General features: G+C 40.4%; 1 protein-coding gene across 5 annotated transcripts in view; it reads left to right on the top strand.

Annotated features, from left to right (window-relative positions):
- RALGAPA2 (Ral GTPase activating protein catalytic subunit alpha 2) overlaps positions 1–25,323 on the top strand; it is a 324,029-nt gene that overhangs the window by 94,842 nt on the left and 203,864 nt on the right. For all 5 annotated transcript variants that reach the window (XM_049650097.1, XM_049650096.1, XM_049650095.1 and 2 more), the window contains exons 11-16: positions 6,031–6,198; positions 7,508–7,645; positions 10,774–10,922; positions 15,031–15,142; positions 21,194–21,431; positions 23,870–24,034. In XM_049650097.1, the coding sequence (XP_049506054.1) occupies positions 6,031–6,198; positions 7,508–7,645; positions 10,774–10,922; positions 15,031–15,142; positions 21,194–21,431; positions 23,870–24,034 (970 nt within the window). The remainder of the gene's footprint in view (positions 1–6,030; positions 6,199–7,507; positions 7,646–10,773; positions 10,923–15,030; positions 15,143–21,193; positions 21,432–23,869; positions 24,035–25,323) is intronic.

Raw genomic sequence — 25,323 nt, 5'->3', positions numbered from 1 at the left:
CTTCGCTTTTCTTTTTCAAGGTTGTTTTGACTATTTGGGATCTTTTGTGGCTCCATACAAATTTTAGGATTGTTTTTTTTAGCTCTGTGAAAAATGCCAGTGGTGTTTTATAGGGATTGCATTAAATGTGTAGATTGCGTTGGATAGTTCTATTTGAACAGTATTTGTTCTTCAAGTCATGAGCATGGAATACTTTTCCATTTCTTCGTGTCCTCTTCAATTTCCTTTGTAGGTGTTCTATAGTTTTCAGAGTACAGATCTTTTACCTCTTTGGTTAGGTTTACTCCTAGATATCTTGTTGTTTTTGGTGCAGTTGTAAATGGGATTGATTCCTTGATTTCTCTTTTTGCTGCTTCATTATTGGCATATAGAAATGCAACAGATTTCTGTACACTGATTTAATATCCTGTGACTTTGCAGAATTCATGTATAAGTTCTAGCAATTTTTTGGTGGAGTCTTTCGGATTTTCTACATAGAGTATCATGTCATCTGTTAATAGTGAAAGTTTGACTTCTTCCTTGCCAATTTGGATGCCTTTTATTTCTTTGTGTTGTCTGATTGCTGAGCCTAGGACTTCCAGTACTATGTTAAATAATAATGGTGACAGTAGACATTATTTATTTCTACTTTAATCTTTATTATTTCCCTTCTTCCACTGGCTTTAGGTTTTATTTTCTGTTCTTTTTTCTAGCTTATTTAGGCGTAAGGCTAGGTTGTATATTTGAGACTTTTCTTGCTTCTTGAGGTAGGCCTGTATTACAATAGACTTCCCTCTTAGGACTGCCTTTGCTGCATCCCAAAGGTTTTGGACTGTTGGGTTTTCATTTTCATTAGCTACCATGTGTTTTTTAAAATTTCTTCTTTAATATCCTGGTTAATCTGTTCATTCTTTAGTAGGATGTTCTTTAACCTCCATGTATTTGTGTTCTTTTCACATTTTTTCTTGTGGTTGACTTCAAGTTTCATAGTGTTGTGATCTGAAAATAAGCATGGTGTGATCTCAATCTTTTTGTACTTGTTGAGGGCTGATATGTGACCCAGTATGTGATCTATTCTGGAGAATGTTCCATATGAACTTAAAAAAAATCTGTATTCTGCTGCTTTAGCATGAAATGTTCTGTATATATCTGTTAAGTCCATCTGGTCCCATGTGTCATTCAAAGCTATTATTTCCTTGTTGGTTTTCTGCTTAGATGATCTGTCCATTGCTCTAAGTAGGATGTTAAAGTCCCCTACTTTTATTACATTATTATCAATGATTTTATTTATGTTTGTTATTAATTGATATGTATTTGGGCACTTCCAAGTTGGGGGCATGAGACTTATAATTGCTAGACATTCTCATTGAGTAGATGCCATAATTATGATATAGTGCCCTTCTTCAACTCTTGTTACAGCCTTTGGTTTAAAATCTCGTTTTTCTGGAGGCACCTGGGTGGCTCAGTTGGTTAAGCGTCCAACTTCGGCTCAGGTCATGATCTCATGGTTTGTGAGTTCTAGCCCCACGTCCGGCTCTGTGCTGACAGCTCAGAGTCTGGAGCCTGCTTCGGATTCTGTGTCTCGTTCTGTCTCTGTCCACCCCCCTGCCCCTGCCTTGTGCTCTCTCTTTGTCTTTCAAAAATAAATAAATATAAAATCTAGTTTTTCTGATATGAGTACGGCTATGCTGGCTTTCTTTTGATGCTCTTTAGCATAATAGATGGTTTTCCATTCCCTCACTTTCAATCTGCAGGTGTCTTTAGGTCTAAAGTGAGTCTCTTATAGGCAGCATATAGATCTTGTTTTTTGTCCATTCTGATATCCTATATCTTTTAATTGGGGCATTTATTCCATTTACATGTAAAGTGATTATTGACAGATATGAATTTGGTGCCATTGTTTTATGTGTAAAGTTGGTGTGTATGGTGATGTTCTCTGTTCCTTTCAAGACTTTGTTGCTTTTGGCCTTTCTTTCTCACTCAAAGAGTACCCTTTATATTTCTTGTAAGCCTGGTTTAGTGGTCACAAACTCCTTTAGTGTTTGTTTGGCTGGGAAACTCTTTATCTCTCCTTCTATTCTGAATGACAGCTTTGCTGGCTAAAGTATTCTTGGCTGTATATCTTTCCTATTCAACATATTCAGTATATCATGCCACTCCCTTCTGGCCTGCCAAGTTTCTGTGGAGAGATCTGCTTTGAACCTGGTTTTTCTTCCCTTGTAGGTTAAGGACTTTTTTCCCTTGCTGATTTTCAGGATTCTTTCCTTGTCTGTGTATTTTGTAAATTTTACTGCGATATGTCTTGGTGTTGGCCAGCTTTTATTGATTTTGGTGGGAGTTCTTTGTGCCTCTTGGATTTCAGTATCTGTTTCCTTCCCCAGATTAGGGAAGTTTTCAGCTATAATTTGCTCAAATAAACCTTCTGCCCCCTTTTCCCTCTCTTCTTCTTCTGGGACTCCTACAATATGAATGTTGATATGCTTTATGGAGTTGCTGAGTTCCCTAAATCTACATTTGTGGATCCACTACTTTTCTTTTCCTCTTATTTTCAGCTTTATTATTTTTCATAATTTTATCTTCTCAATCACTGATTTGTTCCTCTGCTTTGTCCATCTTGTTGTCATTTCATCCAGTTGGTTTTGCATCTCACTTATACCATTTTTACTTCAGCCTGACTAGCTTTTAGTTGTTTTATCTCTGCAATAAGGGATTGTCTAGTGTCTTCTGTGTTTTTCTCAAGCCCACCTAGTATCCTTATAATTGTTTTAAAATCTGATTCAGGCATATTACTTATATCTGCTTTGATTAAATCCCTGGCCATGACCTCTTGTTCTTTCCTTTGGGGTGATTGCCTCTATTCATGTCATTTTGTCTAAGTCACTGTTCTTCTGTTCTTTTATGTATTAGGAAAGCCTGTTATATTCCTGCTACTGAGAGTAATGGCTATAATTAAGAAGGGGTTCTATACTTTCCAGGGCCTGGCATTTTAGGAAGTGTTTCACAGTGTGTATTGTGTTTTGTCTGCTCTTTCCCTCAGGTCAGTCCTTTGCAGAATTTTCTCCTTACCTGAAGTGTGAAGTTATTGGACCCTATTTAGTTTATGATGTTTTAAGTAGGTGTGCTTTGATCTGCTTGTTAAAATAAGCCTGATCCTGGAGCACTCTATGGTCAGTAGACTTCATGCATGCAAGGGGTTTTGCTGTTCTTCTGGGGGAGGCGCCTGCTGCACTGGTTGTCAGGCTAACTTGCCCTAGTAAAGATGCACCTGCAGGGCACAGTGGGGTGAAGCTTGGTGTAAGTGGCTCCAGCCTCCATGGGAGGTGCTCTGTTGCTTACTGAGGTTGGTCAGTGCTGGTGGGCAGGAGATGAAAATGGCGTCACCCCACTCTCTTGTTCCTGAGCAGGTAGTTTGCACCTGCCGCTGTTCAGGAAGCCCTCATTGAAGAGCAAACCATCACCTGTCTTGTGTCCTTGGCTTCCATTAGATCGTGCCTTCACTCTGTCTGTGTCTGAGCTGTGTGCTGGCCAGGCAGCACAGTACCCCTGTGTTTTATCTCAGGCACCTGACTAGGTTTCAAAACTCCAAATTTTAGGTACATGGCATGGCACAGACCTATGCTTATCCTTTGGGGGAGCATCTCACCACACTGTGACTAGTGCTGATTAATCCCAGAAAAGCAGTTGCACAATCACGTGGTGTCTCAAAGCTGGCATCAGGGTTTGCTGTCTTTGGCTGGTGTCTCTGTTCCTATGCTAATGAACGGGGCAGCACATTGGTGCCTGCCAGCTCTTTTGTCCCTTGAGAGTCTTGCTGCCTCTCCCAAATGCACTCCGGTAAGGGAAACTGTCTCTCCCAGTGTGACCCAGGAGATCCTCAAAGCACACGGTTTGCTCCCAGGCCTCTGCCCTCCTTTCCCACAGGAGCATCACTATGCCTGACAGGCTCTGCCCAGCAGTGGTGCAGACTTCTAAAACTTCAGACTTAGAGCCCTGCTGTATGTAAAAACTTGCCACTAATAATCAGCTGCTCTGGTTTTCTTAGTGGTGTTGGGGAAGTGTTTCTCTTGTGCAATCCCCTGGGTGCTGCTTTCTCTCTATCTCTTTCTCTCCTTTCAGAGATCAAGTTTCCCTCCCCTCTGCAGCACCATGATTCTTTTTTCCCTGGAATTAAGTTTCTGAAGCTCCTATTTTCCATGATGTGTTTTCTTTACTCCCTCTGTTCTCTCGACATTCAGGTTGATTTCTTGGGTGTTCAGAATGATTTGATATTTATCTAGCTGTGTTTGAGGGATGAAGCAAGCATAGGGCAAGCATAGGGCCCCCCTTCTGCTCCGCCATCTTAACCAAGGCCCCATAACAAATTTTGAACTCTAGTCAGCGATATGCATGTTGAAATGTTTAAGGGTGAAATGAACTGATGTCTGCAGATTTCTTTGAAATTCATCAAAAATAAAATGTATTGAAAGAAGGAAAGATAAGGGTAGTTAGACAGATGTGTAGTAAACAAATCTAGCAAATGCTAATGGTAGAATCTAGGAGGTAATATATGGGTATTCACTGTAAAACTATTTCAACATTTTTGTATGTGTGAAAATATTTGTAATAAAATTTTGGAACAAAATTGGAGTCAGACACCATTGTACCTTGTCATACTCTTCTTTGTCTTTGTTGATCTTTCTTTTTTAGAAAAAAAAAACTAATGTTTATTTATTCTTGAGAGAGAGACAGACAGACAGAGATTGGGGGCGGAGGCAGAGAGAGAGGGAGACACAGAATCTGTAGCAGGCTCCAGGCTCTGAGCTGTCAGCATAGAGCCTGATGCAGGGCTGGAACTCACAGACCGTGAGATCATGACCTGAGCCAAAGTCAGATACTCAACCAATTGAGCCACCCAGGCACCCTGTCTTTGTTGATCTTTCTTGAGATACAAGTCAGAATATTTGTTACATTGATATGTTGCAGTCTTGTAACACAGATTCCTTTATTCTGGAATTTGATGTGACATAACCACCATCTATGGAAATTTGTATATTGCCTAAACCTTTGTTACACTGTAATCTGCCTGTAACTGCATCCTGTTTCATGAACATTAAGGACAGTATTAAATCTCTGAACCTTGATATCAAAACCTAGAATCATTGCTAGCTAACTTTGTAACCCTGGGAAAATATCTCAGGTGTTCTGGGTCTCATCTTAATGCCTCATCTATGGAATGAAAGCATTTGTTGTAGTATTGAATGCTTTTCCTTTGTGTTCACCCCTCAGACAGAAATATTCCTTAGAGCAGATACTCAAAAGGAAATACATTTTCCCTTTAGCTTTTTGTTTGTATTTTTGGAATCTTATATTAAATCAAAATTCTTAGTGCATATGTATAGGAGATTTGGTAATGTTACAAAGTCCACATAAGTGTGCACAAGGGGCTCTTGTTAACGTTGGTGTCTGTACTCACTGGTGTGCTGGTGAATGTTGAACAATTGGCTCTTAATAAAGGAAGGTAGGGTGGGAGGGAGAGAGGAAGAAAAGAAAGAAGGAAGGGAAAGTCAAGGAAAGGGAAAAGCCAAAAAAAGAAAAAAGAAAAGCTCTAAATTGGCAGCATTTGCCAACTTCTGTGTTGTAAATATTCCCTTTGTCACCAGCACAACATCCCTGAACATGGAGCTGGGAAGAGGGGTGACACTTGGCTGCAGCTGGCTGCAGTGGTATGATGGCTGTCTTATAATCGGTTTTTGATTCATTTGGAAAGGTTCCCAGTTGTATAGTGTTTATATAGCCAAATAGCATATCTGTGTATGTATGCATGGTCGTTATTTTGTGAAAAACTTATTCAGAATACAGAAGTTAATTTTAAGTTGCATCATGTTTTTTTCTGGCCCAATTATGGAAATGCTTTTTTTCCTCAGACAAGTTTGGTGTGCACAAAAATACCTGGCCCCGTAACTTTCAGAGGAAAATCTGAAATTGGTGCTGACTGGAAATGTCTATTATGTGGCTCTATAGTGATCTGAGCTGGTGTGGAGTTAAAGAGAGTCTTCTTTTTTTTCCTTTTAGGCATTCTTGTTGCCTTCCTGTGACATAGCTGTAACAAGGAAGGTAGTTCAAGTGTACCGAAAGTGGATCCTCCAGGACAAACCTGTGTTCATGGAAGAACCAGATAAAAAAGACGTTGCCCAAGAAGATGCTGAGAAACTAGGATTTTTAGAGACTGAGAGCAAAGAGGTAATATGTTATCACCAGTTATTTCAGCTGGGAATACACATATTATAGCAAAGTATACCTGGTCAGCCAAGGGGCCAGTCAGTAGGACACAGGCAGGTGGATCTCTTTTGTCATAGCTGATGCTCTCCAGTTGCCGAGTTCCCTGAGGACCCGTTTCAGTGAGGCTGCTGCTGTGCTCTGTTCAAGGTCATCTCCTAACCTTCAGGCTAAGTCCATGTGTATATCTCAGCTTCGTTATTCAGTATTGCTCGGAGCTGTTTTATAAACCATCGTATTTTACGGGTTTCTGTATGAGACTGAAAATGTCACTGCCTAAGTATTGACGTGTTTAAATAAATAGCATATGAGAAACTCAATTTAGAATGATTGGGCAGCCTTTTCTCGTGCAGTGGACTGTTCTACAGCAGTTAGGATGTTAACACACTTACAAGGACTAACCCAATAATGAGTGTTGTCTCCTCCATAAATAAGCCTCACTACAGGGCTGGCTGCTGTCTTCAGAGTGGGTGCTATGTGAATGGAACTTTTAGTCCTGGTTAGGTAACGCTAGTAGCTGGAGAAATCTAAAATGAAACAGTGGGACCTCTTCCTGAGACACAAAAGAAACTTAATACCATATTTATATATCTGGCATGCTATTTTGAAATCTAGTCTGATAAATTATTTCTAAAAGTGGGTGTTTGTTGTAGCAATTAACAACAAACATTTAAAAATATTTGCAGGGGTGCCTGGGTGGCGCAGTCGGTTAAGCGTCCGACTTCAGCCAGGTCACGATCTCGCGGTCCGTGAGTTCGAGCCCCGCGTCAGGCTCTGGGCTGATGGCTCGGAGCCTGGAGCCTGTTTCCGATTCTGTGTCTCCCTCTCTCTCTGACCCTCCCCCGTTCATGCTATGTCTCTCTCTGTCCCAAAAATAAATAAAAAAACGTTGAAAAAAAAAATTTAAAAATATTTGCGGCCGAAGGCATATCACTTTTAAATATCTATATTAATTCCATAGTTTTAATTTTTCAATATTGGTGAAATCATTTTAATAACTAGTCATGAGGCCAAAACAAATAGATAGACAAATGGAATTTATCACACATTTTAAAGGTCTGTGTTACAGGCTCATTCAGTCTGGACCTTTATTTATTCAGCATATACTAAATGCTAGGCACTGTTTTAGTTAGGTACTGGAGGTGGTGAACAAAATGGAAAAAATCTTGCCCTACTAAAACCTACATTCTCATGAATTTTGGTGAGTGTAAGGAATTAAATATGCAAACATGTGCTTCTTCCCCCTCTGTTAACTGATTTTTATCTTCTGAAGACCTCCTTGGAAAGTTCCCGTCATAAGCGCTCTTCCAGTTGGGGACGCACATACTCCTTCACGAGTGCAGTGAGCAGAGGCTGTGTGACAGAAGAGGAAAATAAGAACGTGAAAGCCGGGGCCCAGGCTATGCTGCAGGTATGCATCTGGCAGGAGACATAAAGGCCCCCAGTTGGAGTCCACTGAACATTTGTTTATTGCGATAGTGACATATAAAGTATGGTGATATATTTAGCCATCTGTCAGTAAACCGCTCTCAAGTTCTCTGAGTTTTCTTCCTGATTTCTTACCTTCAGTTTGTACAGATCTTTCTCTAGTCAAAGGAGACCTACGAGTGGGTTGCAGTTTCTTCAGAGGGATTGTTATGCAGTGAAATGGCTGAGATCTCAATCTGAAAAAAATATTTTCTGAACACATATGGGTAGTTAGTCAGTGACCTGGACTCTAATTTGAAAGATAATCATGATGATTATATAGTCTTAAAAGGAATATTATTCTTAAAAATTGCCTGTTTATGAAGAATGATAAAAAAATGCTCCAGTTTTTAGATATTTATCTGAATGAATATATAACCAATAGAACAAATGCCATTTGGGAACATTGGAAAGAGAAACTTTGGCTGATCACTTAATCTTATCCCAGACCTCAGGATTTTATCTCAGAAATGGGGATGAGGAAATTACCTCTTGGGTCCATCTAGGGTAAAGATTGTTAGGAGTATAAGTGAAAACACAGAGTGCCTCTGTTTCCTCTGCTCCCTGGTGCCTCATCCTCCCCCCCCATACTCACCTTTCTAGTTGTGTCCAGTTAGGCCTCCCACACAGAGGCCAGGCATGAGGTCTGGTGATGGCACGGGCATGGATTGTGTGTTGCCGGGTTTTTGCTGACACTGCTTCTGTCATCTGTCTCTTGATAGGATTTCTTATCATGATACCCTTTTTGCTTCAAATTCATTAGCAGTTTACTATAACTATTGAATTTTCTCATTTTTCAATGAAAATCAGCAAATAATTTTAAATTAACTAAAAAAAAAAAAAGATGATTTTACTTGAGTAGCTTCAAAGAGCTTTGGTGCCAGTCGGTAGTATAATCTGTGCCCCCCCTCCCCTTCCCCCCTTTGCCAGCAGAGAAGTATGTGTAGGAGTCCCTTCCCTGTGTCCCTTGTTAGCCCTTGTCCTCCAAGTAGGTTGCCATTTGCTGTCATTAGCCATTCCACTGCCAGTGTCTCCCTAGGTTCAGAAGAGTGTTAATTTGTTTTCTGAAAGGCTAAGTTACATCTACTTGGCTGAACCAAGAAACAAAAATTCCACTTGATTATAGCACAATAATTTTTAAAATGTTTAGTTTGGATTATAGTAGCTATTTTTGGTTTTTTTTTTTTTTTTATAGTAGCTATTTTTGTTCTCTTTGTGTCCAACATTTTTGCTCCTTTACTTGCTTTGTTAGGAAAAAATGGCCAAATGGCAGGTTTGATAAGATCATCTTCTTCTGCAGTTGCTGTTTACAAGTACAATTTGAACATATTAATTTTTTTTTATTTTTTTAAGTTTATGTATTTATTTTTGAGAGAGAGCATGAGCAGGGGAGGGGCAGAGAGAGAGGGAGAGTGAGAACCCAAGCAGGCTCCACACTGTTGGCAAAGAGTCCGACGCAGGGCTCCATCTCACGAAAAGTGAGATCATGACCTGAGCTGAAACCGAGAGTTGGATGCTTAACCAACAGAGCTACCCAGGTGCCCCTTTTTTCTTTATTTTTACCTTAACCAATACTAACATGGTAGTAAGAAATATTCATGGACCTGGCATTTTGATCTTTTTTAAAAAATAAAATGAAAGAAGTGTATAACATATGAAGACTCCTCACTTTTACTTGGGAATATGCAAAGTTTCAAATTCAGATCGAGAAGCCAAATACATTGAGTTAAAAGGATCTGTCTTGCAATGGATCATCTATGATGTACTTCAAAAAAGACAGCCACTAAAATTACACTAAAACCACTATAGTTGGTTAGTCAGAAACTTCTTTGTTTTCCTTTTCCCCACTTGAGGGCTAGTAAATTATTTGCAATTGCTGTTATCATCCATTATCAACTTTTATAGTGCTTATTTAGTAATCTTTCTAAAAAATTGGGTCATAACACCTTTCTAATCTTGCATAAGATAATCTTATAGGTTCTCAACATTTTAGTTCACCCACTTGACTTTTGAGCGCGTTTATTTTAATCTCTCTAGTCAGTTTGTACATCCATTTTGAGATGTTGTGTTAATGAGTTTCATCTACAGGTGAGCCAGAGAAGTAGATCCTTTGAGTTTGTACTGTTGAATACAAAGGAGACTTAAAAAGCATAGGATCTAGATAGATGGTACACATCCATCTATCCAGTCATCACCAGACTGACAACTCAGAATCTCCTACATTGAGGGGTCACTGGTGTCATCTTTGTCAGCGGTAACACAGTGTTATATTCCTGTAGTGCCCCAAGCGGTAACTTACTGCATAACAGCCTAGATGCATGCTTCTCACAGTTTTCTACTGAAATACCACTGACAGAAGGGGACAGTGAACTGAAATCCTAAAGGTCTGAGGCAGAGTATAGAGTGGTTGGCTGATTAAATTTTTTAAGACCTGTTTTTATTGTGAGAACTCACTTAGGTTTTATATCTTACTACCTATTAAGTTCTCATATTAAAAACATATGCACCAAGAAGCTATGCAGTGTCGATCACGTGGCTTTGGCCATTTCCTGGCTCCCTAGAGCCCCTGGAGGTCTGCACCTCTGTTGGATGCTGCTGGCCATGCTTACTGCCAGCGGAGTTCATGTTCTGGGAGGTCCAACAACAATCAGATGTTTTTCTCCAGCCACTGGCCAATCACTGCTCGTCTTCCTCTCCCCCTCCCCCACCTCCAAATGTCTCACCCAGAGGTAGTGAGCCTACCTTGTCTTTTCCCCCTTTTCCCATGAAGGAATGTCAAAAAGAAGCCTTCAAAACCTTTTCCGATTCATATGTTTTCTAAAGTTGCAATGTTAATATGCATTAATAATTTTTTTCTAAGGAAAGGTCTTTCAGGGGTCTCAGTTGTTTAAGTGATTCTAAGAGAAGCATTTTAAAAAATCTTGAGTATGTGTTGGTACCACTTGCCTTAATTGAAATAACTCAAAGGTGACTCATTGGTAGAGGAAAATTAATATCATTATCTTTAAGAGAAATTTGTTCAGATTCATATGTTTAATTACACTTTCTAATGTAAAATTTGTTGATTTCAAGGTATTTTTGACAAATGCTGCAAATGTCTTTTTGCTGGAACCATGTGCTGAGGTTCCCATGCTCTTGAAAGAACAAGTCGATGCCTGTAAAGCTGTTTTGATTATTTTTAGGCGTATGATAATGGAGCTTACAATGAATAAAAAGACATGGTAAGTTTATTTCAAATTAATATTGTAAAACAGATGTTTTTGTTTTTCAAAATAATAATTAAAATGTTAAGACCTCCATTTATTAAATGGCTTTACAAAGTTGACAATAAGATGATAGTCTTTGGTTACAGTTTCTGTGAATTATGAAGAAGGTAAGTATCCAGTACTTTGATAGTTTATTTATTTCTATTATTGGTTTTAAAAATATTCCTGAATTAAAAGTAGTCATATTACTTAATAGTAGATTTTTCCATTTTAAACTGTCATTAGACTGTTTTGTGGAGAAACAATATAACTGGTGTTTTATAAAAACATTTTTTGTAAGCCTAGGAAAGGTTGTTAATTGCTCTGAAATGTTGTTAACTTATTTTTATTGCTTCAAATTTGAAGTTTTAAACTCACTTTGGAAAAAACAATTATTTTAAATGACAGCTTGTCAGAATGAGTGAATAAATAATGCAGTCAGAAATACAGTGGCGTCATGAAAATGTGCTTATATGAAGTGTTTTCATTTTCATCCTTTGTTTTTATTTGGTGTCTGTGTGTTTATAATGTCCCTAAAAACATTGCCTGTTTTAAAAACAGTGCCTTAGGTTTTTCCCAGGCCCTTGTCCCACAGTGAATGTATCACCCCAGCTTAGGAGGGGGTTTCAGAGTCCCCTTTCTTCATGTCTCTTAGTTCTGGTTGTAAAATGTCTCTCCGATCTGTCCTTTGCATGTTCCTCCCCTCCAGCCCTGCCCAGGAACAGCCTGGCTGTGGTCAGTGTCACTGTCAGTGACTTTTGGCTTCTGTGCTCAGTCCACGGAGGCCACTGCAGACCAGCACTGGTGCCCACTTCCCTCATGGAAATCCTCAGTGGGGCCCTGTGACCAAGCCTGTCTGATGCTTTTTCTGGGTGGCCTTGAGTCAGTGCCAGGGGTACTTTGGAAAGGTCTGTGTGCAGTTGGTGGAAAGCATAGAAATGAGACAGGACTGAGCTGACAGGGGTCTCTAGGGCTCCAGAGTCCAGTCCTTTTCTTTCTCAGTGAGGGAAGGGTGGGCCTAGAGAAATCCCATCATGCAGAAGGTTCACTAATACAGAGACCATGGGAATCAAAATGATTATTTCAAGGCATAAATTCCTCAAAATTCCTGCTTCCTCAAGAAGCAGTTGTTAAAGCTGGAAATACTACTGTGATGAACAGTATGACTTAAACAAAGTTAAATGCTGTGTCAGTAACATTGAGAGTAATGAGAAATGCTGGTATGCTGTCAACAGAACCATCTGCTCCACGATAGCACAGTTACAGCAATAGTATTTTTGATGGCTTTTTTTCTTTGAAAACGATGAGTTCAGTATATCTTAGTACCAGTAGTATTTTGATTGTCTTGATAATTTTTTTTTTTTGGTGGAAATTCTGAGATAAAGTTAAGCAATTCTTCTCTGATCTTTAATAATTCAGAAATTTGCAGGTTAAAGTATTTAAAAAAACCCAATTTATAGAAATAGATGAAAATACCAAAAAATAATCAGAACATAAAAAGAAGTGTGACCTGTTTCCCTAGCAGATTTCCTTATGTATTTTAGTGCCAGACAATGCCTGAATTCCCTTCCTCCCTTCTTTCATCCAGTAAATAACTACTAAGGTTCTGCTGTGAGGACGTAGGGCGAACTGAACAGACAGTGTTCCTGCCCTTGTGAGGTTTCTGTCCTCAGACTGAGAGACATAATGAACAAAGAAGCAATTTCAGTGGTATTAAGCACTAAGAACAGTGAAGCTGGCCAAGGGGACAGAGTGGAGGGTGGGGGAGTGTTTTTCACCAGGTGCCTGGGAAGGCCTAAATGAGCAGTGCCCTGAGGGAAGGGAGGGATGAGCCACTGGGAGTTCTGAGGGAAGGGCTCCCTAAGGAAGGAACAGCAGGTTGAAAGTGTGGTGTCTTGTAGGCCAGTGTGGTGGAACAGAGAAAGGAGAGGGAGAGTGGGAGGGGGTGTGATGGGGGCCAGCCAGAGCCAGGTTGTGAGGCCTGGCAGACCACAGGAGGAACCCTGGCTACCCCTCTATGTATATAAGGGTAGGACACAATCCAGTTTATGTTTCCAGAAGATTTCTCTGACTTCCTCTGGAGGAGAGAATGCGGTGGGGCACAAAATTTGTGGCCATAGCTGCTGGCAGCTTAGACTAGGGTTGTAGCCAGGGAAGTGCCAAGAAGTGGAAGTGACAGTGAGCAGCGTTGTGTGAATGGGTAACAGTACCACATGTGTGAGAAGATGGGGACGAAGTAAGTCCTAAAGAGCACAGGAAACCCTATTTATTCTTCAGGGCAGGGACAGCGCACACGCATGATTTCACATGCTTCCAGAGAAGTTTTATACTCGTGGAGTTCTCCTTTGAGGAGGAGAGACCAAAAGTCAGTGTTTCACAAAATAAAAAACAAAAACAAAAACAAAAACAAAACAAAACACAAAAAACCCAAACTTAAAACTGTCAAAACTGTTAGGAAATGTTTTTTCCAAACTGGAGACAATTTTTTCACCCTCATTTTCTTCCAGAAGACTCTGTGTGGGAATTTCATGGCTTGCCAGGTTTTCATAGGTTCAGAAATTAAATTAACCCTGTGTCTTTGTCAGTCATTGCTTTGGTCAGATTTGCATTTTTTTGATAGCAGTTCCCATGACTGAGGTTTTATTTGAAAATTATGTCTCTTGTTCTCTTCATGTTCATAGGATGGATATGTAACCATTCATGTGGAAAGGATTGTTTTTTGTTGTCTTAAGCATCGCATAAATGTGAGCAGGCAGTGGTGACACCAGGGCCTGTGACGGGGGCCTGGGTACCCTGAATATGGTGAGGGTCATGCTGCCCCCAGCTCTGTACCATTTCTTCCCTCATTCTCCTCTAAGCTGTCTACTCCACACACATGTGCCCAAGATCTCCCATGGCTTGCCAGCTCTTCTTATTCCATCTAGAACCCATAGACAGCATGCAGCACAGGCAAATACTAGAGCAGAGTTATGAATGTATACCAATGGATAACTCTGGGACGAAAACCAAATGGTTAGCTACAAATACGTCAGGAAACCCTTAGAGGTCATTGTACCATGAGAAGCTTAATGAGATTCAACGTCATGTTAAGGGAAAACACTGTCTCAATATGTGGGGTATGCGAAAAGTATAAAGTAACTATGATTTGGAGATCCGTTCATTTGACCTAGACTAGATTACTTTGTCCAGTTCCTGATTTTATCACTAAAGAGCATGTAGACCATGGAGAAAGTTATAAAGGTGAGCAGGCAGTTAGTGTATAAGACCTCAAAGGAGAAGTTAAAAGGGGTGATTCCCCTCAGAACAAAAGGACCTCCCTTATATACAAAAGATACAGTGTTCTTGGTTTGTAGAGAATTGAAGAAAAGAAAAAGTGAGCAAACACGCTAATATGAAGAGTGTAACTTAGCTGTGAGAAAGAAAAATACCTTTTGGCTGTTCTGAAGAATTTATTGCTGTTACCCTAATTAGCGGTGTTATTTGGTGTCTTCATGCCCTGTGTTGCAGACTCAGCATCTTCCAGGCACAAAGCTCCATGCCTCATAGTGAACAACAGTGACCTTTCCAAACCCCCCTACCTGTGAGTTCCTCTGGAGTTTAGTCATAGTATGATACTGACTGCATATCTCCCCAGAATGAGGACCAGAATGTCCATTTTATTTCCTACCACAAAGATAGATATGGAGACCTCACAGGTTAAGTAAAAGAATGGATGGGAAAACTTAAGGGTGCTGCATAAGTTCACATGGGCATAGCTATTCACTGAACACCTTTAACAGACTGGTGTAGTTGGAGAGACAGTCTTGCCTCCCTGTCTGACGGGGATAAAATCAGGCTAGGATGATACCTGTTTTATCCTGCCAATCAATGTGGGCACAGGACACATATTTTTAGAACTGTTGTAACATAAGGTGGTTTGTTTTGATAAAATATGGTATTCGTTATAAAGTTGGCATTCAGATTGTTAATACTTCTACTCTGATTACCAATGTTGCTGAATTCTTAAGAGAATTTCTTGTACCTATAAATGAAAGTGCTTTGGAGACATGATTAATAATATGAGCTTTTATTTTGGGTGGCCCAGGGAACAGATGTTGCAAATACTACTCAGGATAACAGAAGCTGTCATGCAGAAGCCAAAGGATAAACAAATAAAGGACTTGTTTGCCCAGAGCTTGGCAGGGTTACTGTTTAGGGTAAGTCTTCTTCATTAAAACACTGCAAATGTAAGAAATGAATCATATTTTACAGCAAAATAATTTTAATCATTGAAAATTTTAAGAGTAACATTAAACTAAACTTCTAGAAATTTTCCTTCTTAGCTTTGTCTTGAAGGTTGTAATCTATTTTTTACAATTAGAACTAGGTTTCTTTTAGGCCTTCCCACCTGTCTGCCATCTACTTCTTTTGATTTGTTGAGGTTGGTAGAAATTAGGAAGATAACAAGAGCTGATGTCCTTGGTCGAGGGCCAGGTAGATTTGAGGAAGTAAAGGGTAAATGGAAGCATGGGAATGGGGATAAGGTCAGGGAGTGGTTCAGGCTAGACATAAAACTGTGAGAGCTGTTGGTATGTTGGGCTATGTGTTTAAAGTCACAGGACTGGGTAGGGTCACCATGGAGAGAGTAGGTGTCCTAGAGAGGAAAGAGCCATCCATCTCCATGATTGGTGGAGGAGAGGAGGCAGCCGAAGATGCTGAGAAAGGGTGGCCATGGAGCTGGGGGGGGGAAACTAGCAGAGTATGTATCTGGATGCCTGGAGATAAGTATTGAGTAAGAGGAGAATGACCAGTTCACCATTGGTTTTGACAAGATGTTGGTGGTTGTAAATGTTCTAGGGGAATGAGGCCCACTTAGAGTGGATGGAGGAGAAAATGAGACCTGGGCAATAGAGGTAGCAAGTATAGTCAGGACTTTGCAGAGGTGGAAGGGAGGAGGAAAAGGAGAGCCAGCTGAGTGGGCAGCATACATGGAGGACAAGGTTTAAGGTGTGTGGTTTTGAAGTCTGTTTGCTTGCCAGTGGGCATCATCCAGTGAGGACAGCCTTGGAGGGAGAGAGAGGAGAACTACAGAAGTGAAGTTCTGAATGAGGTGAACAGGGCCTTAGGTGGGAGCAGAGAGCCAAGGAGATGGGTGTTTCTTACATCTCACAGGGTGAGAAGGGTCAAGAATGCGAGTAGTCTGACATCACCCTCAGGGGAAGAAAAGAGGCAGATGATGAACTAATTGCATAAGAAATGGAAGTTTTAAAGGTCCTGAGGGTGGTAGACTATTGCAACATTGCTTTAGAAAGCACTAGTATTTATGGGATGCTCAGAATTTATGAAGCATTTCTAAAAGAGAACAGTGTGAAAAGACTGGAAAACTGTGATGTTCTATATAAATAAAGGCATTCATACAATAGATGGGCCTGCTTTGAATTAGTAGGAGATAGCATTGTGGATCATGAGCTGGAAGTGATAGATGCAGGGAGGAGAAGTCAACCTCCCTCCTCAGTTGACTCGAAGGTGGATTTGGAGATGTATACAAAGAGCATATCTAGAAAAAGGTAGGATATGGCGGTGAAGGTGGCACAAAGAGAAACTAGTTCTTTAAATAAAGTTATGTATTCCTATTGTTAACACAGGAGAACCCAACTGTTCATATTAATTTTTAGTAGTTTAATAGGATTGAATGATTTTGGCTTGATGAGAAATACATGAGAGGCTGCAGAAATAATTGGCATGTCCTCACTTGCCTTCGGAATAGGATAATCACTCTTATTCTGATTGCCTTGCTTAGTTATTAGATATATGAAGTGGTCTACCCATTCTTTTGTGTGTATTCAACCTTGCCTCAGGCGTGGTGCAGACCATTTGCTTTGCTGCCCGTCTGGATATACAAACACTCTGCTCACTTTGCTGTAACTCTCATGGAGAGTTTCACTGTCGGCACCTTCTTCTCGGTCTCCCAGCCCTGATAGGACTGGAGCTGCCAAGTGATGTGGGCAGAAGTCAGGCTTAGGGTAGTGAGTGCTTGGGCCTCATTCCTCACCAGTTGCCTGGCCCTGCATCTATTGGTTGTGTTGGAATTGGAGCAAGAGCTTGTCACTGAATTAAGCAAGAATCTATCGTGGAGTTCTACTTTTTGTTTGTTTGATTAGTTTTGATTTGGGAGAAAAATCTCCCTTATTAATGGAGGATCTTGTCAGATCTTGAAAATTAGTTTTAAGTCCATGATTGTTAATGATTTTGATGACATCATTATTATTTTGGCCATGGATCAGGAAGAATGTTTAAATTAAGAAGCAGCCATAAAATAGTGGAGAGAAGAAGAGCTTTTTGGAGGTAGACACAGAGTACCGAGCTCTGGTACTTCCTGGCTGTGTGGCCTTAAGCAAATCACTTCGCCTTTCTGAGTCTCTTCCCTAATCTGTCACAGTCAGGAAAGGACAGGGTTGTCCTAAGAATCAGAGCAGGTTCATCTGGGATTTATGATCATCTGTTGACCTCCCAAGCCCTTTGTGGGATCCAAGGGAGGAGAAAAATGTGAAAGGTCTGGACAGCTCTACCAGGCAATGAAGTGGGCATCATCTTAATTCCATTCTAAAATTAAATGTGCCATCAAATTATTATTTGTTCACTTATGTAGACGTCTATAATAGCCAGATGCTTGATTTTAAAAATTTGAATAAGGAAAGTATTAAAGGGGACAGGAAATTTTGAGTTGCCATTATCCTTTTATCTTTTTCAAATTTTTCCTCTAACATATAGTTTTTTCTCTATCAGTAGATAACTTGGGTTGGCACAGTTCCTTCAAATGAGTTAAGTTTTATTTAGATATTTACCAAATAATGGTGTTTGTCAGAAATGATGTTTTAACCTGTTATAAGTGCTAAACAGGGCCTTATGCTTGAAGGTCTCGAAGTATATCAGGAAACTTGGACCATGCTCCTTCTACTAGAAGTAGTATAGTATTTAAAATTACATAGTCCCCCGAGTGTGGTGAGTAGAGAAATGTAACAAGTGGTTGGCCAGGAAATGTATGTAAGAAAAGGAGTGGCTTATGAACACATGTATTTTTTTACATAGTTTGATAAAACATGAATTTCAGCACTGGAAGAACTTTGGAGATGCTCTTATTCGGTTTTTTGCTTTTTATGAGAAAGAAAATGACTCCAGAAAAGCCAAGTAAATAGCCCAGGTCACAAATCAAGTTAGTGACAGAACCCAGAGTCTGGGGCTCTGCCTTTCCCTCCTCCTCTTCGAAAAGGGTAACTTATTCAAAGGGCACCCTGCCTTCGTGCACACAGGTGCCACCCCTTACCCATACACTGTATGTTACTGTTTTGCTCTGGGTTCAAGTGTTGTCAGCAGAGACTTAACGATGGGGACGATTCACCAGGTCTGTGTATACATGTTTGTGAGATTTGCTAAGATGAATTTTATAAGCTGTGGGAAGTCACTGTTCTGTGCTTGTTTTATAATTAGTCAATAAAGTGAAGCCAATGCAAGATTCCCAATACAGGGTGTCTTTTACCACACAAAAACTCTGCTTTTAATCTGAAGCTAGTGCTGTAACCAGACGTGAGACTGAGTGCTGGTAACATTGCCAGTTTCTCCTTTTTCCCCTTACTCTGCTAAGATTATCTTTTTGAGCTACTATTTATTAATTTTATTGTGTATATGCACTTTATGGTAATGCCCTCAAACTCATTTTGAAAAAAGGAGTGTAAAATTGAATAAACAGAAGATGGCATTGCAATCATAATAAATAATACTTAAAAAATATTAGTAATAATGAATGATAAAATTATTTATTTTTTCTTTTGCACTGTTCTTAATTTTAAAAAATTCATCCATCTTAGAATCAGATTGTAAGTATGAAAATTTAAAACCTTGTTCTCAATATATTTAATGATTTTAGCTCAACTTTCACATTTTCCCCCCTTTAAAAAGTATGGTAAACATGAATTGAAACATAGAGAAAAAGTACATTGCATAAGGAGTCACTTTAAATATGATTTTTCAAGTGGTCAAAACAGGCCTGCATAATTACAGACTATTTTCTAGTTCTCAGAGTTTTCCTGAGATTTCCTTAAATTTTTTTCTTAATGTTTATTTTTGAGAGAGAGAGAGAGACAGAGTGTCAGAGCACAAACAGGGGAGGGGCAGAGAGAGAGGGAGACACAGCATCGGAAGCAGGCTCCAGTCTCTGAGCTGTCAGCACAGAGCCTGGTACGGGGCTCGAACCCACGGACCACGAGATCACGACCTGAGCCAAAGTTGGACTGACTTAACCAACTGAGCCACCTACGTATCTCCTCCTATGTGTATCTTAAAGAAAAATTTCTGTTTAATTAAAAAGCCAGCTTACCCCTATCCCATGCATAGGACAACCCCCATCAACTGCGGGGGTCTGTCTGCATCCGGGGTGGGCAGAAATATTTGCAGGTTGGCACCTTAACAAGAACATTAAGCTCTGACAATGGATTGGGGAAGTCACACAAACTTTGGGTATAAAGATGCCCTGTAGTAAGATTAAGAAAGCCTTTGGGGCTCACCTGACATGGACTTGGCACTTCTTTCAAGGGAGATGTATTTTGATGTGAATTTTAAAGGGTGTGGAATATCTGGGCAGAGAGAGGGAACTAGGCAATTTCAAGGTGAGGAGATATCCAGAATATGTGCACACTTGTCTGGTGGGGTTGCCCATGTGACCAATTGTAGTGCTGCAGACATAGGCTAGAGGAGGGACATGGAGAAGTGAGTAGACGCTCAAGGAAAGTGCTCTAATGGGGAATGCAGACAATGGTGGGAATGGATGCCACTTACTAGAGGCTGGATGGGGTGGCAGTCAGGGACACCTTGGAGGAAGTAATGTCCACATTGTGACTTGAAGAATGAGTGGGAGATAAAAAGCCAAAAAAGAAAGGAAGAGAGGAAGGAAAGCTACATGCAAAGGCCAGGAGCAGGAGACACCAGGTCAAGGAACTGGAAGAATCTCAGTGGAAGTGCTGAATTCTTTTTACTGTCATGCCTGCAGGTGACTGCAAGTAGAGCTGTCTAGTACCCAGATCGACAAGGTCAGGAAACCAAAGAGGTCTGGGCTAACCATGGAGACTCAGAAGAATTTTACAGGTGGTAACTAGAGCCACAAGAATGGAGACCAGAACCCCAGCAGAGATGGGGTGGCATAGGAAGGGAGAAAGCCAGAGCAGTTGGTGGAATAGGGAGATGAGGAGGTATACATGCAGTGAGTGTGGGACATTCTTCCAAGAAGTTTGGCTTTAAATGTTCTAGCTAGAGGGAGGAATCTGGGGTCAAGGGAACTTTTTTGTTTATTTTTCGTTTTTAAGATGAGGTAGACTTGGAGAATGTTTGAATGCTGATGGGGAGAAGCTGGGTTAGTAGGATAGATTGGAGAAAAAGGAGAGGCAGCGTTCATGGAAACACAAAGAGCAAGGAGGCGGTTCAGAGCAGAGGTGGGAACAAGCAGAGAGGAGCAGGAGACTCTCTTCACTTAAAGCCTGGAGGTGGAGGAGAAGCTGGGCAAACACATGGGGCTTGTGGGGCTTGTTTAATGGGTTTTATTTTCTCTTAAATCTGCAGTGAGTTCATCTGCTAGAAAGCAGGGAGGAGTTGGTGGAGCTGGAGGTTTACATAGAGGATGCTTTGTGAAGAGGATGCTAGAAGTAGCTACTGTAGAGAGTGAGAGAGAGGTGTCCAAGAAGCAGAATAGTTGTAGTACTGAGAGCTTTGTCTTCTTCCCGATTATGGCCAGGACCAGCCGCAGGCACTAGAGGGATTTTCGGTCAGGAGCTTTGTTCTTTTTTTTTTTTTTTTTTTTTTTTAACGTTTATTTATTTTTGAGACAGAGAGAGACAAAACATGAACGGGGGAGGGTCAGAGAGAGAGGGAGACACAGAGTCGGAAGCAGGCTCCAGGCTCTGAGCCATCAGCCCAGAGCCCAACGCGGGGCTCGAACTCACTGACCGCGAGATCGTGACCTGAGCTGAAGTCGGACGCTTACCCGACTGAGCCACCCAGGCGCCCCAGGAGCTTTGTTCTTAATGGTAACTAATTTCTCACGAGCTCAGATCCTGGTTTCAGTTGATCAAATGAATTCTGAGAAACTAAAAGAAAAACAAGATAAAGTGCTTTTTATTGTTTTAGAGCTCATTTTAGTAATAGTAACTTAAAATATTTTGTTAAAAATTCTTCTTCCAAATGAGGACGATTAAAGTCTCTAATTGGCTGGTTGGTTTCAGACGCTCATGGTGGCATGGATCCGAGCAAACCTCTGTGTATACATTTCTCGAGAGCTCTGGGATGACTTTCTTGGTGTGCTGTCCTCCCTCACGGAATGGGAGGAGCTCATAACTGAGTGGGCCAACATCATGGACTCCTTGACAGCAGTGCTCGCGAGAACTGTTTATGGAGTTGAGATGACAAACCTACCTCTGGACAAATTAAGTGAACAAAAGGAAAAGAAGCAGCGAGGCAAAGGTACTTCTACTCTTACAGGGTAACACCTGATGTCGGAGACTGGGGAGGAGTGTGTATTTGTAGATGGAGGCAATTAACACATGGAATTTTACAATAAACTGAACCAGCCATGTGGGCAGTATCTTTTCAATGATGGTGTTGGATTGTGTTTCATAGCACGCTGACCTCTTAAGGATGCTGAAAGGGAGTAGCAGTGGTAGCAACAATAATATAATGGCTAGTGCTTGTACACATTATCTGTCTTCACCCTCATGGTAACCTCTGAGGTGGATACTATCATCCCCATGTCACAGACAGAGAAACTGAAGTACAGAGAGTCCATGGTGATGGACTCATTCAAGGTCATGTAGCTAATACGTGAGAAAGCCGGAAATCAAAGCTAGGCAAGTCCGTCTCAAGGCACCACACTAAAAGGACTTATTCCACTGCCTGCCTAGGAAAGGCAGAAAGTGGAAAACTTCTGAGTGAGTCAGCTAGGAGGCCTTTTGGCTTTGTTGTGTTTCTGGGTAAAAATTGTTTTGAGACCTAGAGTCAGATCAAGGTTGAAAACATCAGCGGTGTTTTCTACTGGGGACAACAATTTGTTGTCATTACTGCTTTAAGGCTGTGACACAGTCCTTGGGTTAATTCACTTGTACACCAATTTATTATTTAAAGATTTTGAGGCAGTTCATAGAAGCACCTATAATATGAGAGATAAAATACATAAGGACACGGGGGCAAAATTAAAGGGGGTGGGATTATAGGAGCAGTTATAAATGCCAGAATGCATGCCAGAGAGCCTCCTCCGCTTGTTGGGGAGGGGTGGCAGGCTTGGATTTGACTCTGATCTTCACAGGGTTACAGCAGAGGATCACAGATTACAAAAGGTGAAAACAGTCCACAGCTTAGGTGATACATAGCTTTTCCTGGTCCTAAGACCTGAGAGGAATTTTTGCTCCAAAGATTCATGATGTGTACGTTGCTTGCTGTAGTAGACCACAGCTTCAATAATAGCCTTATTATAGATTGTATCAGCTTTTGCTGGGTGACAGATCACCCCAAAACATAGCAGCTTAAAATAACAGTCAGTTGTTTAGATACTGATTTTATGAGTAGCTAGTTTGGGTTCGACTCAGTTGGGCAGTTCTGCTGGATTCACTCCTGTGTTTGTAGTCAGCTAGGCTGTGAAATAATCATGTAGGCAGCTCTAGGGATTGGCCAGCTGTCAGCTGGGGCTGTGGGAGGGACTTGGCCGTATACCTTTCATCGCCCAGCAGGCCAGCTCAGGCTTTTTGTTCAAAGACTTAAGGTTCCAGGAGCAGCAATGGGGCAAGCCCAGATTTTCAAGTGCATTTCAGATCTCTGCTTGCTCAGTTTGCTACCAAAGTAAGTCATGTGATGAAGCCCAGGGTCGGTGTGGGAGAGGACAGCAAAGGATATGAATGTGGGGAGCTGTGAGCCAATTAAGTGATTACCTCACCATACAGACATACAGTTAACGTGACTGATTCTTACATCTTCACTGCAGTCTGTGAGTGGCTGTGTTTATTTATAGGAAGGTAAACACTTCAAAAAACACTCCTGATGGAATGATACAGAACGAATTTAATCATTTAATCAGTGCCCATGGCAAATACTTCTGATTTCTCTCTTATATTGCTTTATTCTAAAAATGGCTTTAAGTATTCACTATGGAAATACTTGCCTTCTAAGCACTGGACTTGTGGAAACAAAATACACTCTCAGGAACCTGGAGGTGAAAACAAACCACAGTTTGTGGCAGCCACCAGCCACATCATACCTGTGCAGAAATCTCTGTCTCATTCTCTTTGCCCCTGTATTTCTTTTGGTACCTTGACTACTCATTTGAAATATTTGACCAGGGCAATATGAGAGGAAAGCAGAGAAGTTGGGTTACAAACTGCAGTATTTTATTGTTTTGGAGGTTTGCTAAAATGGGATTTTGTATTATTCATAGATTTTCACTTGACTCTGATTAGAGTTAACGGGCACAAATTTCTCTTGGTAATTTGTGGAGAGGTTAGCATCTCCAGGAGGGAGCATTATTCTAAAGCCAGGATCTCTAATTTTGTGGTGTATAAAAGTAGTTTTTGGAGTGACCGGACAGCAGTGGTATAACTTCATTTGACATTGTTCTTTTACTGAGAAAGTTTTTATTCACTTTTTTTTTTATATTGGAATGAGTACTGTGACGATATTATTGTTATGAAGCTGTTGGAGATGCTTGAAAAATACTTTGGCAACAGGAATTTCTGGATTACTGTTATGTGCAAACCTTCGTACTGAAGTATAAGGAAATGGTACCTAATTATGCAACAAGAGAGTCTGTAATAAATATAGTTGTACTTATGAAATTTGCTGAGCAACACAGGCTGTGCAATGAATGATAATGACTTCAGCCTTTAGATTATTTTTCTCGTCTTATCCTCTATCAGGTTGTGTTCTAGATTCTCAGAAAGGAACCACTGTGGGGAGATCCTTTTCTCTCAGCTGGCGGAGCCACCCAGATGTGACTGAACCAATGCGATCTAGGAGTGCCACCACATCTGGGGCACCAGGAGTTGAGAAGGCAAGAAATATTGTTCGCCAAAAAGCAACCGGTAAACATTTATTTAAATTTTTTCTGTAAGGTCTAGTTGCTATCTAAAATGGATTTATAGGAATAAAATGTTTTAAAGGTTTTAAAATTCCACTCAGAGTTAAATGGGATGTCTCTGTATCTTTTAATTATCTGTTCTGATACTTTTCAAATCCATTTTTGATACTTATTTCTGAGTCCATTGTGAAAAAGAACTTGAGATGTTAATATTGAGTGAGATATTTGTGCAAAAGAGAGAAAATAGATGTTTTTGTTTGAACCTTAGAGAAAATAGATTCTTAGTAATCACACAGTTAGTTGCATTATTGTTGTTGAACATTGGTAATCTTAGTGTGGCAACTGTTCCCACACAGGAAGAGAGAATAATGCACTTAGTTTTCAGGACTGGAGGGAGACATTTACGTTTTTGGGGTTCTTTGGGAAATTGAGCTTTATATGCCTGTGGATGTTGTCCTCCTAGCCTGTTAGAATTAATAAGAACTTGACCAAGAACACCCAGTTTTTTGGACTTATTTCCTACACTTTTAAAACCAAAAGAGAAATCTTTAAAAAGTAAGCTTATATCCAGTGTTTAATAAGAACAAATAAAACCCCTTCCCTCCAGTGACTTTGAGGCTGTAACTTAGGTTTAAAACAAATTTATCTGAGTTTCCTGTCATTTTTCACATCAGTACTACCACACTGTTCTAATCGATATTCAGCATGCTGACTGCAGAAAGTCACAATATCCTCTGGTCATAAATCAGAGTCATTTACAGTCAGCATATTTTACAGTACTTAGTAAAGACTTCATAGAGATGGCTTAGAATCCTGTTGGAGCTTTTACGAAAATACATTATGCCTTAGCCCTGTCTAATGCTTTTTGCTACAGCATTTGTTGGTAATTATCACCTTACTACATTCACCTCCTGTTCCACTTCTCCTGCTCTCTCCTTCATCCCCTTCCTTGAGGAGAGACTCTGTTCCTGGTAATAGGCAACTTTGGGGAAGGCTTACGCACTGACTTTCATTCTCATCCCAACTCCTAGAAACTCCTTTCTTTCCTCATTGAATCAGAGCAGAAGTTTGCAACAAAGTGTCATCATTCCTGAACTGCCCAGACTCCGTGCTACCCTTCACAGCCCTTGAACTGTAATGATAATAAAATTAATCATTCAAAACACTATGTAAAACTTTACTTTCACACTTTAATGAGCAGCAAACTATTGTATATTGCATGCTCCTTATTCCCCTACTTGGCCAAAACACAGCCATAGAAGAAATTGCATTTTAGTTTCTCAGCAGGTGTTT

This window comes from Panthera uncia, assembly GCF_023721935.1.
Source record: "Panthera uncia isolate 11264 chromosome A3 unlocalized genomic scaffold, Puncia_PCG_1.0 HiC_scaffold_11, whole genome shotgun sequence".
NCBI classification, from domain to species: Eukaryota; Metazoa; Chordata; class Mammalia; order Carnivora; family Felidae; genus Panthera; species Panthera uncia.
This window is presented reverse-complemented; position numbering and strand designations above follow the sequence as displayed.